The 16,298-nt window shown below is 40.6% G+C and overlaps 3 protein-coding genes across 3 annotated transcripts in view; 2 read left to right on the top strand and 1 right to left on the bottom strand.

Annotated features, from left to right (window-relative positions):
* Positions 1-4,945, bottom strand: part of LOC131892338 (fatty acid CoA ligase Acsl3-like) — a gene marked incomplete in the record, with an annotated part of 11,217 nt that extends 6,272 nt beyond the window's left edge. Inside the window, 4 exon segments of the mRNA XM_059242148.1 lie at positions 1-132; positions 1,372-1,600; positions 2,414-2,599; positions 4,636-4,945. Coding sequence (XP_059098131.1) covers positions 1-132; positions 1,372-1,600; positions 2,414-2,542 — 490 coding nt within the window.
* Positions 4,946-7,500: 2,555 nt separating this feature from the next.
* On the top strand, positions 7,501-10,159 carry LOC131891961 (HAUS augmin-like complex subunit 6; the record flags this gene model as incomplete). The annotated part of the gene is given in 3 exon segments (XM_059241667.1): positions 7,501-7,665; positions 8,182-8,322; positions 8,500-10,159. Coding segments are annotated over 3 exon segments (1,854 nt in total). The 3' UTR covers positions 10,048-10,159.
* A 2,497-nt stretch (positions 10,160-12,656) lies between these two features.
* LOC131891750 (uncharacterized) lies at positions 12,657-14,657 on the top strand. Its single transcript, XM_059241391.1, has 2 exons — positions 12,657-12,707; positions 13,173-14,657. The coding sequence occupies exon 2, from the start codon at positions 13,293-13,295 to the stop codon at positions 14,493-14,495; it is 1,203 nt and encodes a 400-aa protein (XP_059097374.1). The 5' UTR covers positions 12,657-12,707; positions 13,173-13,292; the 3' UTR covers positions 14,496-14,657.
* Positions 14,658-16,298: the final 1,641 nt, after the last annotated feature.

Genomic DNA, 16,298 nt, shown 5'->3' on the forward strand with positions numbered 1-16,298 from the left:
TCATCCACTCGGCCCGCGTCTCGGCGAACATCGAGATCTTGGATCCGGGTTTCAGGCCCAGATCGCGCAAACCCCGACCAAAAGCGTGAGCTTGTGTCTGCACCTCGTTGTACGAGAGCCATTGGTAATCCCCTAAAAGTAAGGTATTTGGATCGAAATGAAGAACATAGATATGTTTGGTCACGGACTTCTAGAGATAGGGACTGCGAACGAGCTTGCCGGCAAATCGGCCTGCTCTTGGTCATAGCCACTCTGAGCCACTTTTCGAATTATAGTAATAAAATAAGAAACGTAGATCTCTTCAATTAAAGGTAGGTCAATTTTACATCTTTTACACGCAAAGTCGATCGCTTCAAAGTTATGCTGTCAAAAGCTTATGTAGCTGACCAAGAGCAGGCCGAAAATTCAAATTTTATGTAGTGTTTACTGCATAACTTTGAACATGTCTCCTGAGCTCCCCTAAGCATAGGTTTGGGCTCAAACTTGGCTGAGTTCATCTATTCAACAAGACCTCGTGGTCGTATGAATCGCCTATTTGGAATAAGATGAGCGCTTTTGGAGATAGGATATTTTTGCTTCCTTTTGCAGTCCATATCTCTAGAAGTCCGTGGTTTGGTGGTGCTCAAATTAGGGATAGGCTGAAAAAGCCGATACATAAAGAAAAAAAAACATGTTCATCTAAACTGTTGTAGAGGAATAGGCATTGCTGATTAGCAACGATGGGATGAAAAAGCACAATTTTCATCTTTTCATTGAGCCCAAAGGATTACGACTTTGAATAAAATGTCTTAAGAGACGTGAATGGAATTTCAGGGTATGTTTGTCAAATTAGCTTGCGTTCAGTACATAATCAAATTGAGAGTTTGGCGTAACCTTTTCAATTTGAATCACCATAAAAATAGATGGGATGTCGAAAATTTGTTCATAATGCAAATATTGGGGTTGAATATGTAGGTGAACGGTTACCAAATGTAAACCTTGCGTAACAATTAAAATATGCATCATTTGAACATCCCTACTTATGATGTCCATACATTGAAGGAACTGTTTCAATAGTGGACAGAGCCAAGAAACAAAAAGCCACCATTGATTGATTAATTGACTATCTGACATATTAAAGGGATGAGTTCAAAACTATAGCGTCTTGAAACTCATGACAAGGCAGTAAGGAAAATTGCATTACTACGTAACATAGTCTCCAAGATGTTGTGCTTGCTGTTGTCACTTTTCCCCAACGTTTTTGGTCAATCCTTACGGTGTCAATTTTCGTAGCCCTAGCAAGTCTGAGAGGAACGTGGGCATTCTCAAAGTGTTTACAAAACCATTATCCATTTTTTTCATGGAACGCGAGAAAGGCACCAAGAACCCTACCTAAAGAGAGCTTCTGGAACACCTTGCCATTCTGTTGAACCTCATCTTCAATCCCATGGACTTCTCGGATGCCCAAACACTCCTTTTGGCCGAACTTCTTGACGGAGTAGTTGAAGGCCTTGCTGACTGTGTCCACACCATTGCGGACGATAATCTCCTGGTAAATCTCACTCGCCCCTTTATCGCGCCTGAAGGCGATGGCCTCGGCATTCCTCTCGGTTTGATGGACCTGAATATCAGAAATAGAAGGAGGTCCTGTTTGATCAAAAACTTTCTTAGGGAAGAAACCCTTTTGCGTCAGCTGGCGAGTAAATGGCTTCAAGAAAGATGAATAATTTGTTGTTGGCATATGAAGCCCGTGCAATTTTGTTCAATCGTGTTCAATCGGCCTTGGCCATAAACGGAAAGGTTTCTTTTTCAATAGTCTTTTTATGGCTGCAAGTTCAACTATATCCTAATCAAAACCATGTATCTAATTTTACCGTACATCCGCCTTGGGTCTTTTTATGGCTGCAAGTTCAACTATATCCTAATCAAAACCATGTATCTAATTTGGCAAAAGCACACCAGAGCTTCAGACGTTGCAGTTATTAAAATGAAAAGGCCTGCTACGTAACCTTAAGATCCCATTTGGTCCTCATTTTATGAATAACCAGGATAATAATTGTTTTCAATAACCTTAATTTTGCATCGCTTAAAAAAAAAAGACTCTCGGAAGTAAGCCAACCATTGAGTTTACTATGGGTTAGGTTTGTAATTGGCAATTTAACTACATATTGAGCTTTGGCAACATTCGAAAGTATTACGATATAAAAATATGATCAACAAATATCAATTTTTGTGACCTCATTGATACCATGCACATAATGACATGAAAAGAATAGCACTATTTGTCACCGCTTGCATTGGTAAACTGTCTCTTGACGAGATTATACCGGTTGGAAATTGAATAGAAACCCACATACAACACGGCAAATCTATTTAAATCCCGATTTTATTGATTGCATTTGATTTTGTCTTTGAACAAGGCTGTGAAACTTACCACTCCCAAGTTCTGGCGCGTTTTGGCCTCCCAAGGCTGTTGGATGAATGTGTACACGGGATAGGTGAGCACATCGTACACGAACACCACCGCCCGCACCACCCCCAGCATCAAGTCAATCACGGCCATTTGGATTGCGGACTCGGGTCCAATCTCGGTTTAGAGAGTTCACAAAATCCGTGCTCACTGAAAATAATGATGATCACGATGCTGATTTCTAAATCCAAAGGTCTGGGAAGGGAGGCAACATGAATGAAGCAATAAATGACATGTCATTGAGGTCGCTCAAACTGGATTCATTTGACAACCCCTAGAGGGAGTCCGTTGCTCAAAGTTCATTTCTCGATACGTGTTGTGTGCATGATATATTGAGAGGAAAAGAGAGAGAATCAGAAAACACGTTTTTTTTTGCTTTTATGGCATTGGCAGGTAAAAAGAACGACTCCACAGAAGACTAAGAGGATTTCTTCAAGTATGGACTAAAGATGTTTTATAACGAGAGATGCGCAAAGGTCACATTTTCTTCTCTTTCACTGTTTATAATTTTGAGCGATTTTAGATTGCTGCTGATGGCTTGGCAACCCTGAACAAAAAGTCTTTGCCAAGGTTTGGTACCAGTTGTTTTAAATTCAGCTTTTCTGATGCAAAACTATACTGCTTTGAATTTGACCCATTCTCAAATACAAGCTCAAAAATGCTATTAAAAAAGTACTATTGCACTTGAATTTTGAGTTTTGCTAATAATGATTCAAGATGTGTAACCAGCATCTCATTTTTAGACAACCATTTTTGGGTCAATGAAAGTCATGCCTGGTCAAATGTTGAGTTTGAAACGCGGAAGCGTTTGGTCTCCACCTTTTAAATCATAATTGTTAAAACACATCTGACCCTTATATATTGAGGCATCACCTAACAACCTTGCAATGAGCTAGACAACTAGTATTTGAGTCAATTCAAAGTGGCAACCCTTATTGCATTTTTGTCCAAAACCATCTGTAACTACCAAACATACATCTTTCTTCCAAAATATCCAATATTATAAAACTGGTCCAAGTTTTAACTTCGTTTTATGACCAACCAAATTAACTTTTAGACTTCATTAATTCACATGTAAGCTTGCTTCGGTGGACTCAAATAATAAGGTTCAAAGATCAAATCATATGTTTGGACGCAATTACAAATGAATCTTAAATGTAGATAATTTAAAGAATGAACCAAATATCCTTTGCTAGAAAGCCCCACAACTCATATGAGGAAGATAAATTAAACTAACATTTTTCCATTCGCATCTTATGCCTTCCAGTCCACTCTTAACAAGGTTCGGGTCGCATCAAATAATATTTTTATTGCTCGTAATCCAATACATTTGCCTTTGATGATTGACGATAATGTTATCATTGAATTGGTCAAGTCCAAAGTACGATAGGGATATCCTCCCTCAACAAAATGTCAATTGCTTTCATGTCTTTTTTGCAAGTCTACTTCATGTATCTTAATCATGCATGAATAGGTAAGTAATCAGATCTTACTCAGATTCTTGCTTCAAATCGTTTCATCCTGATCTTGCATCGTTTTCCACGATTATTTGGAACAACACACTCTTAAACAATATCGACTTGACCGGATGGATAATATTACCTCAATTTCCGTGTATTTTCAAAATGCCAACGTTTCCGAATCGATGAAAGAGAGGAAACTAGTTTGTGAACGATAAAAATGGCACCATAACAAGGCCTCTAAATTAAAATTGACATTGACAAAGACAATCGCTCATGTCCGTGAAAAATTGGAAAATGAGTCACTTGATGCCTGCAGAAAAAGGAAAATGCATGGGCTAGACTTAATATCGATGGATTAAATCTCATTGTTGTTCATTGAGTGCCGTGCCTTTGTCTGTTAAACAAATGTACGGCTTCAAAGCGGAAAAAATGAAGTCATTCTCCAAATTTGCGACTTCTGTCCTTTTACGAAAGGCTCCTTTTAATAATTTGGGCTGGAATTTATCTCCGGATCATTGCTCTATCAAACCAAAGGATAGTAATAGTTTTCAAACCATTTCGACACTGCAAAAACCGCTCTTGTAATATATTATGTAAATATGTACGGGTACTTTTGGGATCATTTTGTATGCAAATTTTATTACATGTGTTAAATTTGCCATACATAAAAATAAGCTTTTTTGTGTACAGAGGGCACAATAGAGAACAAAAGTACCCCCTTACCGTTAAATCTATCTATTGAATGTGCAACAATGAATGTCTCCCGATCACCATTGGTAGATGTATCAGTGTACTTTTTATTTAAGAGATGATGATGATGGTCTAGTGGGATGAGCCCTGGTCAGGGCCAAGTTCACAACCAAGGGGAGGATGAGGATGGTGGTGGTGGTCCTTGAACACATGCGTACTCCCACTCACTCACTCACTCACTGAGCATTTAGCAGTTGAGCAGGTGGAGCAGGGACAGCCGAGAAGCCCTGGATCCAACAAGCTCGAGCTTTCAGTGGAGCTGAACAACTGAAACATGAACAACGCTAGAGGTCGGGGCAAGCGCAGGTTTGCGGGGCCATGGCCAAAAACACAACGTCAACTTCTGCAACCTCCCTACTAGAAATATCCAATCCATTGTGTCAAATCATTCGGAAATTCGAAAGAGCCTCATTGGAACTGCAACAAGAACGCGGCTGCTACATCAATCAAGCGCCACTCATTTCTTGAGAGAGGCCCAAGACTCTATAGAACACACTGCCCTACCCCCTTCGAGTCATTTATGCTGAAAAAAAAATCATCTCCCCAAATTCAAAGAGGACCTGGATAACTTCCTCCAAAGCATTCCAGACCAACCTTCAATACCCGGGTATCATCAAACTCGATTACTGATCAGATTCACTTTCGAGGGATTGTGTAAACATATTTGTGCCTTGAATCCATTCAAGACATCTTTGTGTGTACCGTAAATAAATTATTATTAACTCATTTTTTTTGCTCAAAGTTAAGGGGAAAAGTTCAAGAAATGCTAGCCCTGCAAGTATAGTTTCTGGCGCTAGAGGCGCAGTCATCAATCAGTTGCAATTTCCTATGTGAGGGAAGGGAATATGTGGTGTAACACCCTGAATTTGAGTTGACGTTGTATGTTTTTCCCCCAAATATATTGCACTTTTTTGAAACCTCCCTACTACATATATCCAATCTATTGTGTCAAATCATTCAGAAATTCGAAAGAAGCTATGGCGGAAAGTAATTTTTTATATGTTCTCTGAACAAAATAACAAAATAAGAGCTAGAATCGGATTCATGAACAGACCAGTCCACAACTAGACTCAACAATGTAATGGCAGCTGTCTTATTCACTTTAATGTGTAAAAATCACTCACCACAATATGATAATTCAAAACAAATTCAGTAATGTAGGAAAATGGTTGGCGTTCAATTAACCAGACCGTGAAATGCGGACGAAGCTTTTGGCTCACTTCACTCTGCTTTGGCGTCCCTGATTCTCGTCCATGTTTTGGGTAGCCCCTCGATTTCAGGGTTGCGCTTGTGCTTTCAACAAACTGACCCGTTCGGCCAGCGTTTTTGCGACTCCTTGACCTTTTCGTTCTCGACTCCCTTGAGCGTTCAATATTGACACAGGGATCAACTGTTTCTAGATGACGTCCGAGAGCTGAGACGAATACTTACGATAAATTGTTGCTGTAATAAATTATTGCCTTAAAACAAGGTTTGGTAAACTCAACGACCTGGAGACTTGGGCATCACACGGTTCCATTGTCATCGGTTGTTGGCAAGGTCTGTAGCCTGGAAGATATCACGCCACTTTGCACCGGTCCGACAGTAACTTTCCTTTTCAACAGAGCGGGAAAATTTCGAAAACGGTTAAACATTATCACTCAACTTTTTTAGCCGAAATTGCTTGCATCTCTTATCTCGCATTTCTGCCGGGATGTTTTTAAGACCGTGAAAGCTCCAGCCATGCACATCAGGACAGATGTTCATGACGCTGTTAAATTATTAAAACAATGAACAATCTTAAGGCAAATATTTGTCGTTATATGAGCAAACTTTGTTCAGTTTGAGGCTTACTGATTGGAAATGAATCATAAGCTGGATCCAAAGGTCAATGACGTGCTGGAAATGTAGACAGGAGATTTTTCCCATCTTTGTGCTCAAGTATTCATGGGCATCTCTTAAAGAGTCTTAAATTGATCAACAGAAAAGTACAATGAAATCCGGAAGTAGGATCCTCAAGAAGATCACGAAAAATATGCAATTTTTTGCTGATTGGTTTTGAAGTCAGGACAGTTGTCAGAAAAGCACAGGTTTGAGGAAGAAGTCAAATGCATTTTACCGATTTTACCCCCCAAATTATATTAGATCTTTATAGTAATCGAAATGGTTTATGAAGCAAAAAAAAAAATCGGTTTCAATAAAAATGGCGCTTATATCCATATTGTTCCTTGGGCCAACGTTCTTAACACAAAAAATATATCGCTATCATTGAGGCGTTTAGTGACCAATCCGCCTTTTGCTACACGTTTACAAACCATATTTCTTACTCAATTGGTAAATAAGATCCTCTATAATTAACCTTCGACCGTACTTGGGTTGTGACTAGGCAGGTTGCCACAATGGTATTTCAGCCACATATCAATCCCAGATGAGTGAACACTTCAATCAAAGGGCTTTCACATACTAGGCGTAACTTGGGTCCACCCCAGATTGGACGCCTCCATGTAGCGAATTCTCTCTTGCTCCGACATTTGGGGTAAACGTTATTCTCCACCGATTAGTTGGCGGTGCTACTTTTTTAAACCTAACCTAACCTAACATGATAATGATAACCCTTAAAGTCTCTATCTAAGCCTTTTAATGTTTGGCCACAAATTTAAAAATGAGCACTGCCAACACATCAGTGGAGTATAACGTTTATCCTCCGAAATTTGGCGCAACTGGCGTTTACCATCGACATTTTTAGGAGGTTGCGTATGTCGATTGCTGACTTGAATTGGCGCTCGAAGACAACACGACGAACGAAATCCCATCTATCTGAGTAAGGCGATTTTCAAGTGATCCCTTTACAGCATCCCAATGTCGGGTGGGATACAATTTCTTAGCGGTCAAAGCCGTGATTTCGCTTTGCCGCAATTGCGCCACAACCTTTGGCTCCTGGGGTGGCCAAGGTCGTCGGATGGGACTGGATTACTTGCTGATCCGGCCTTGTTCATCCATCCTCAACCCGTGGCCTTTCAAGAGGTGAGTGAACACGTCAGTTTCCACTAGTTAGTTGTGGGGCCAAGTTTTTTCAGAAGGGAAACAGCATTAAACTTGACATCTAAATCCTTCACCAATTATCTCACAAACATGAAAAATAAGATTACTAATAAGAGGCATAAGACTAAATTAGAGGTGAGGTTGACCTACATTTTTGTTTGATATCGACGTTTATCCACGGCGAGTTCACAGTTCATAAGCAAGAAATGCGCTAAGGAAGACATTAAACAGACCACATACCTAGACCAATATCAGATAGCAAAGATATCCCAAAAGTATAATGCTAAGTATCGGGCAGAAACCAATTGATTGATAAGCGGGTGGGTTTTTTTTTCGTTGATTTAAGAGGTACTCTTGGCTAAATGATTACACAATGTCTTCCCTCCCATTGAATAATCGAACTAGTTTTTGAGGGATTATTGGTGCACAACAATCACTTGGTTTTTCATTGAAAACGTTTGCTTTGAAATGAGCACTTTGACCACGCCTTTGTTTCAGATCATGCACTTTTTAATGGGCGTACTTCTGGGGACGGACACCCAACGGAAGCAATTCTTTCATGAGATCTGGCCCATCTTGGAGAAGAAACAGGAAGCCGAGTTCCGCAAAAAAGTGTTCCAATATTACAAACAGCTCCAGGTGGGTTATAGATACCGAGCCCCTTTGGGATGTAAGTGTAAATCGAATGGGCCAAGAGAACATTTTGTGTTCTCCAAGATTGATTCGTTTTACACGCCCACACAACATGGTGCTCATAGTGGTGGTAAACAAAGATTGTCAAACCTGGTCATTCATATCATTGATTTGTCCCTGTAGCTCCAGCATAAAGACGATCTACCAATGGTAAACGTGTCCTTGCTCCAAACCCCCGGAGGCCCGAAGTTCATCAATTTTATGCATCAATTCAGCCAATTTGTACTGAAAACGGAAATCCTTCGGGTCAAAGCCAAATTGGAGGACTCCTCTCCCCTCCTAAAATGTTCATCCACCTCACAAGGATTGATTCGTAGGAGAATTGCCGACAACATCAAGTCGATTTCGGCCATTGACGCCGATCTCCGGAGTTATGAAGCTTCTCTCCAACGAGATATGACTCACTGTGTGGATGAATATCGCACATTGAAGGCCCGAACTCGGGAACTGGAGAGTCAAATAGGACAGTTCCACGATGACGAACTCGAACAGAAATGCCAAGATTTCTTAGAGAAGTCCAATGAGCTGACCGCTCAAACAGACTCATACATGACACGGATACAAAGCGATCTCAAAGTGGTCCAAGATATTATTGTCAAAGGGAACAATGCCCGCCTCAAACTCGACCTGGGGCAAGTCGCTCGAAAAGGCGACGGCATACCCGAAGTTTTCGATAGAATCTTTGCTGCAGCGGAGCATAGCAAGCACCAGATTCAGCCGATGAGCTTTGATTTGGAAACAATCCAAGTCCGAAACCACCAGATCCATCAAGAACGAAGAATGTTCCAAGGACGGAAAAGCCAATTAGAGCATGAACTCCTCCCCAAAATAAAGGATCAAATCCGTGTCCTCGAGGGTCAAATAGCACCCAAAAGACATCCAATAACCTTGACACAGAGGCCCCAAATTCGTCTAGATTTCTCGGCCCCGTGTCAAAAATCTTTGCACACATCCTTGGACTTGACACCAACCAAGCATGAGCCAAGTAATCTGGGAAACTCCGTCGAGATTTCTCAAACCCTTAAGCGTGTATCAGGTGGTCCCAAACGGATCCCGAATTTTTATCAACCTTCCATGATGTCCGAGTCGAGCTTCCAAGACGATGAAGCACATCATCCAGTGGCCAATCAGCCATTCTATCCTCGATCCCAGCTCTCTTCCACCTCCTCTCATCACAATTGCACCACCCGTGGAGACATGTCCCAAACCCGGGTGTGTTCCATTGAAGAGAGCAAAATGAGCGTGTTCAGTCCGATCTTGTCAAGCAGTCGAATGGAACCCAACTCGCCCCGGTCCACCTTCAAAGTGATCTCGCCTCGACAACCCGGAGGATCGACTTTGGAGCAATCCAAAATCGCGCATTACCGCAGTGTCTTGAATGCCACGAGAGCCTCAGCTTCAGAGAGAATTCCAGAGAGTCCCCAGGAGATCGAGAAAAAAGATCTGGGTTTACCGACCTCGTTCGAACCAATTCGACTGTCGCCGACTCTTTGGGAAGAGTCTCCTCGTGGATCCTCAGAGGCGAAGGTTCGACCACGATCGTTCGATTTGGAGGACCAGACCATTGCTACGAGATTGGATGACTTAATGAACACGTTGGCGTTGGATTCGTCGAACCTTTTGGATGAAGACTCCGTGAATGAGATGCCTTCGATTCATGTGAACTTGTGATGTTTTACTCCTAGAACACATCGATGGTTTTAATTGTCAATTAGTGTGAATGAACTCCTGCTGCCCATTAACCGGTCCCAATAACACGCCTATGAATAAATAACAAAAATAAGTTTAATTGTTTTAAGGCCTGACTTGAAGAATATGGGAATGGTGGGGAAAGTGACAAATCAAATCATCCCTACGATACTCGATAAGGAATGGTTTTGAAAGGTTTCCGGGATTCCACTGTCTTCTCACTACCAACGGTAGAAAACTTGCAGATTCGACAAATGAAGAGCAAAGATATTTTATTAAAGAGAAACCAAATTCCAAATAAAATTTACAAGCATTTTATCAAAGACAGTGTTAAGACATTTGGAGTCGAAACTGAGCAATTGGCCCAACCTACATTTTTGGAGAGTGTTGGAGGTTGTAACCGTGCAAGTAATGACACTCATGTCCTTTCAGAATCTTTACGTACAAGAAGGTTTTTTTCAACCATCCAATAATTTTAATTTTGCATTATGTGACTAAGAAATGAAGGCATGTCGAGTTGTACTCAAACTTGCAGAGCCAACAGCAATGCCAGTAGTTCAATGTGTTGATGAGTATCAACAAAAAAAAATTCATATAATCCTTATGCCTCACTTTTGCTATCATGTTTATCACAGGGAAATTGTTTCATTCAAAAACAAGGGGAAACTTTTACACTTTTTTCCCAATTTCCTAACTTTTTTCGTTATTTTGATCACATAAGAAACGGCATTTTGTGGCTCAAAATGTCACTTTCAAATCCGTCCTCTAGTGATAAAACTCATTCCCCTATTGTTGAAAGTGAGGAAAAAAACTAGGTGCCCTACTTTGAATTCACTTGCATTTGAAAGCACTTGTCCTGGGGCAAGTCCGGCAGAAGTTGGACTCTTGAAAGTCCTTTGATTGTTTGACTTTTTGCAGGACTCGAGTCTTTTACTAGACTCAAGTCAAACAGAAAGACTCATCTTGTTTTTACTAAGCTAAACAAGGCTAATTCAATTATCATTCAAGGGGGACTTTCTTGCACGGTCAATTAATGGCGAGGAAAAGCTTGGTTTCTGACGAAATTCATAAAACAAACTGAATATTATTTCTAAAAGACTCGAGTCATGTCAATGTCTCCAAAATCGAGGAAAAGACTCTAGTCCGGACTCATACCAGCACTAGTAAGCACGATTAAAATTCAAAAACTTACCAGAAATATTTTCTGTGTCAGGTCAAATTTATTTATATAGCCAAGCACAACACTTGCTTACACTTGAATATGCTCCGTATTCAGTGACCCGACAATTTGATGGTCTTTGTTCAAAAAAAGAAAGTGATATACTTTTAGATAAGAATATGCCTTCGTTGTGGCTCAAAATGAAATTCTCCATTGTCAGGAATGACTCGGCAATGTCATGGGGGTTCGGTAATACAACCACCAACCCGTTGAGTCATCTATCCTACATGACTCAACAATAACCGCCACAAATCCCAAAGGGTCCCAAGAACACTAGAGCGCAATACAATAATTGCCATCAAATCGTGAATACGAAAACAAGCCCAAGTATGAACTCTTCCGGGTCGATTTTCGCAAGAGGTCTTTGTTTTGAGGGAGTGTTACCGACAATTTTTTATACCTAATATTTCAAGCGTATAATAGCGGTGAAGAGTGTTTTGAAGACAATTGGAAATTCACGTCAAATTGAGGAGTTAGATGAACTTGAAGTCACAGATCAAGATGCTTTGGAGGCCGGCCGTCAGGGACTTGCCGCTTTCAATGATGGTCCTGATGGTGGGACATTTCACTTCGTGATGAGATGCTCACTGGTTCTTGCTCCTATTTTCTCAGGAGTTTGATCTGGACTAGCCCTCTAGTTTGACTCAAACCGAACTCAAAATCACTTGATGAACAAAAGCGACCTAAGCAATAACTCGAGGTTCCACTGGCGAATCATTTTTTTTTGGTCTGTTTTTTTCACCGGCTTTTCCAACCGCTGCAGGGAATGTAATCCGCAATGTGCACAGGTGCGGTGCGCCTAGATTTTGTAACAAATAGAAATGCAGTAAAGAAGCTGAAAAGATTTTTTTCCCTTGTAGCAATGCGTTTTACTTGATTGCAATTTTTTCTCATTTTCATACTTTTTTCACATTCTCTCAGGGTTTTTCTCATTTTTCGCAACTTAAAAACACCATTTCGGCATAAAAGGACATATTTTTTTCGAGACTTAATCATAAGGGCGCTCCACAAATTCTTAGGAACCCTTTTCAATGGTTTCTAAACTGAGTTTTTGCTTGAATGGATGTCGATTTGGGTACTTTGCATTATCTTGTCAACCATCCATCTCTCTCGACAACATCTTGGTAACACCACAAGGGTCAATATTGGGTTGATTCCATCCTATTTAAGAAGGTAATATATACTGTAGTTCTGGTTTGCATAGGAATTGTTGATTTTTACCAAAACGTGCGTGTGTCAAATTGATTTCTAGTGTATGAAGCACAACAATCGTTATAATTGGCATGTCAAGAGAAGGAAATTCAAGGAAAAATGTGGTCCGGCACCCTGATTTTGGGTATATTGGGGAGGGAGAACTAAGACAAACATCACAGTCAACTCGCACCATCCGCCCATTGAATTTTCAATAATCGAGTGATTTCGAGTGAGCTGTGTTACAAAAACCCAACACAATGAACATGTTTGGCATAATTCGGTGAACGTACTATCAAATTGGCTCAATACCACAATGCTATTTGCTTAGACAAGCAGGCAAAATGAAATAAATTTCATAATTCAATGCATGTTTCCTTTGATTTTACTCCATGGAATGGCGTCAGTTGTTCATGAACGCGTTCACTTGACAAGGCCTGTACCAGCACAGCAGGTTTTGGCCAGAACCGCAACCTTTAACAACAAGAGTCTACTCCGTCAAAGGTCCTGTTTTTGCAGCTCAAATAACAACTTGAGGAAAAAGAGCCTTAATCATGATTCATAATAGCTTGCTGAAGACTGAAATGAAGTTATCTCACCGTAAATCCTAACCGTTAAAACAATTAACCCATAAACAATTGCGTTTCATTTCGGCGATCACAAAACTTTGTTTCTTATTTTTTTCATTCCCTTACAGATCTACATAGCTCTGGATTTGGCCGTCCAATGTACATAAGTGTTTTGAAGTTGTGCAAGCATTGCAGAACCAAGTTTCTCAACCAGTCAGTCGTTTGGTCCATCATAATATCACTTCAATATGTCACCTAGTTTGATCATGTTCATTTCTCTGTCCATTTGTGGCAAAGTGCTAGCAACTCATCTTGGACAAATAATTTCATCTCAAACCCTCTGCGCGTTATTCTGTTATACTTCAAGGGATTGCTCGAAATACCTTTACACGCCCGCTAAAGTAGGCGGGTCCTGCTTCCTGACCTCCGCCTACGAACAGAGCCCTTCAATTTCAATTAATCCCGTCGTGAACTTTGAATCCCTGGTGTTATGCAATCCCAAAAAGATCATCTATCAACCCGTGATAAACTCCAACATTGAGGAGGCTGCTCTCAGAGCCGGTTTCAATCACTCCGTAGTCATTGATGGTACCAAGATCTTCATGGCCAAAGTATCCAAACCAACTGTCTTCAGTGATGCCATTCAGCAATGCTTTCTCAGGGGTGGCATTTTGCCCATGGAGCGAACGGATGAGTTCATTGAGGCCCTGTCCAATTTGAGCAATGATTCGGTTACGCCTCGCTTTACTTCATTGGTTCGTGAGTTTACAGAGGCCAATGGAATTAGACACTTGACCTGGAGCATAGGTCTGAAAGAATGGGGCGAAGACGAGGTTGGCATGGACCATCCCAAGTTTCAGCATTGGCCAATGATCAATTATGACAGTTATTTGTTCCAAATCGACCCAAAGAAGAAGCGTTATGCTCCATCATCAGCCAACCACTCCACTGACCTCTACTATTGCCAATTCTTGGGTGAGAACTTGGCTGCTGGCAAGCCAGTGAGCTCGAGCTCGATTCATCAGACATTCTTTGACTGGCAGTCCGTAGACAGGATAATCGGACAGAGCTTTTGGCATGCTGATTTTCGCAAGAACAAGCCCGATTGGATCTCAGTTGATCTTGGAGATACTTTTGAGGTCCACAATGTTTTGTGGTTGGGCCGCTTGACTTGTTGCGCGGAACGAAACAAGGATATCCAAGTTTGGGTGGGAGATTTTTATATGATGAGCCGTTCTTCGTGGAAGGACGCCGATTTCCGGGCCATGAATTACTGTGGAATGCATCCTTATTCAACCCCTCAAAGTATTTTGTCTGGAGTGACGTGCGTCAATGCTATACTGGGTCAATATGTGACCCTTGTCAATTATGATTGGCAGGGCCTGTCAAGACCAATGCAAGTGGACGAAATTGGAGTTTTTGGAACCCATTATCACAGCAAGATGTATTAGAATGGAGCGGCTATCACATTGATTTCATTCCCCAAGTTCATGTGTAACATGGGTTGGAATTGTGAATTGCCATATCGAACGTAATGTTTTTAGAGCTTGATATCAACAAATTGCAAGCAATTTTCTATATTGAAAAACAAGATAGATGATCATTAGAGACGACCTAAATATGTGTTATCCGTTTCATGACCTGAAAGAAGTTGAGATGCTTATAAAACGTATTATTTCATGTTTCATGCACATTGTTTAGGCTCTGGGGGAAGAGGTAAAAAATTATCACCATGTGATTGCAACTGGGATGTCTGCCGGAGTGCCGATGGTTTTCATATTATTAATCCCTTCCTCGAAAAGGGAGATGGTGTAATTGTTTGCTTATGCTCTCTGCCTATTTCTAGTCACCCTTACATAAACCGTTTGTTTCCTGGTACCAGTGTCAGAGATGCAAGTTTGGGGCTGCAAACACGTTTTTGAGAAGCTGACCCTTCTTTCGCATTGCTATATGAGGAAAGGTCTCCTTAATTAAAACTAGTTTGAAACGCCAATTTTGCATCAATGGCATTGACAGGCAAGTTTGTTTGCTCTTACCAGCCTTAATGTCCGAATAGTTAATAAATAACACTTTTAAACTTTCAAATCAGTACTACTAAGTTTGATCCTAGCTGGAATTTTTAGGTTAAGGGAACGTACATTTTCTGACCAAAAAAAACAGCTTGGATCAAACTTGGCAGTACTGGTTTGAAAGTTTGAGACGCAGGCAGATTGATCACATCAGTAATAAATAAATCAGTCATCTCATTGAGCTCTTCATGAGGTCACGACAGCAACAAATGGAGAACGTGAAGCTGAGTGTCTAAAAGATCACAAAAGGCATCGGTTCAGATCCCTCTATCTGAAGTTCCTTGTTAGAGAGAGTTCCCCTTTGATTCTTCTCCTTGGCCATAATAAGCTAAACTTTTAAATGCTAACCTCACCCACAGACGAGTAGCAATCTGATAACGGACAATGGCATTGTCTATTGGAAAAAATAGGTAGTGTATGGCTGACTTGGCTTGACAGCAGAGCTCATTCCTCCAACCCATCCTACCCCATTCACCAATGAAAAAGTGAGTAAGGGGCTTATGCATGACTATTGGCAATTCGTAGTCCAATGTTTAGGACTAAAGGGATGAGCAATACTTAAGCTCACAAAGAAATGAAAGTTAAGGATAATGCAATGGGATTTGCATTAGTCTTGTTTATTGGTCATTTGCCTCCTTTTTGCTTTCAAATTTGTTCTCCACCCCTGGTCTTTAGTTTCCATTCCTTTGATTTTTCTCAATATTTTTCAAATGCTCAAAGCATTTACACATTAAAGCTCTTTTTGTTTTAGGGCATATTTTGTTGTTGCCAAAATTGTTTTTTTGCCAGTTGTTGAGCTTGCTTATGCACATTTCAATCTGCTGTTATGAATGTTATATGTTTTAGAGCATATCCCTCTCTATTTTTTCACCTCTGTTTATGGTCATTTTCGTTCAAAAACGAAGTGTTCAAAGGATATTTTGCATGGCTTCATCCTCGTTGCGGACAAACAAACGGAGAAATACAAGAATACGCTCGAAGATGCCTGTCTTTAACAAGGTATTTTTCTCTGAACAACTTATTGTTGATCTATTCTGACATCATAAATGCACCACCACCGACCCTTCTGAGACACCTTTCAAATCCTATAAGGTTATAATTACAAACACTTTTGACATCGAAATAGGGACAAACAGAGAGCTTTACTTTCTATACTTGCAGCAAACCAGCGATTTTTCCTCATCA

This window comes from Tigriopus californicus, chromosome 12, assembly GCF_007210705.1.
Source record: "Tigriopus californicus strain San Diego chromosome 12, Tcal_SD_v2.1, whole genome shotgun sequence".
Lineage (NCBI taxonomy): Eukaryota > Metazoa > Arthropoda > Copepoda > Harpacticoida > Harpacticidae > Tigriopus > Tigriopus californicus.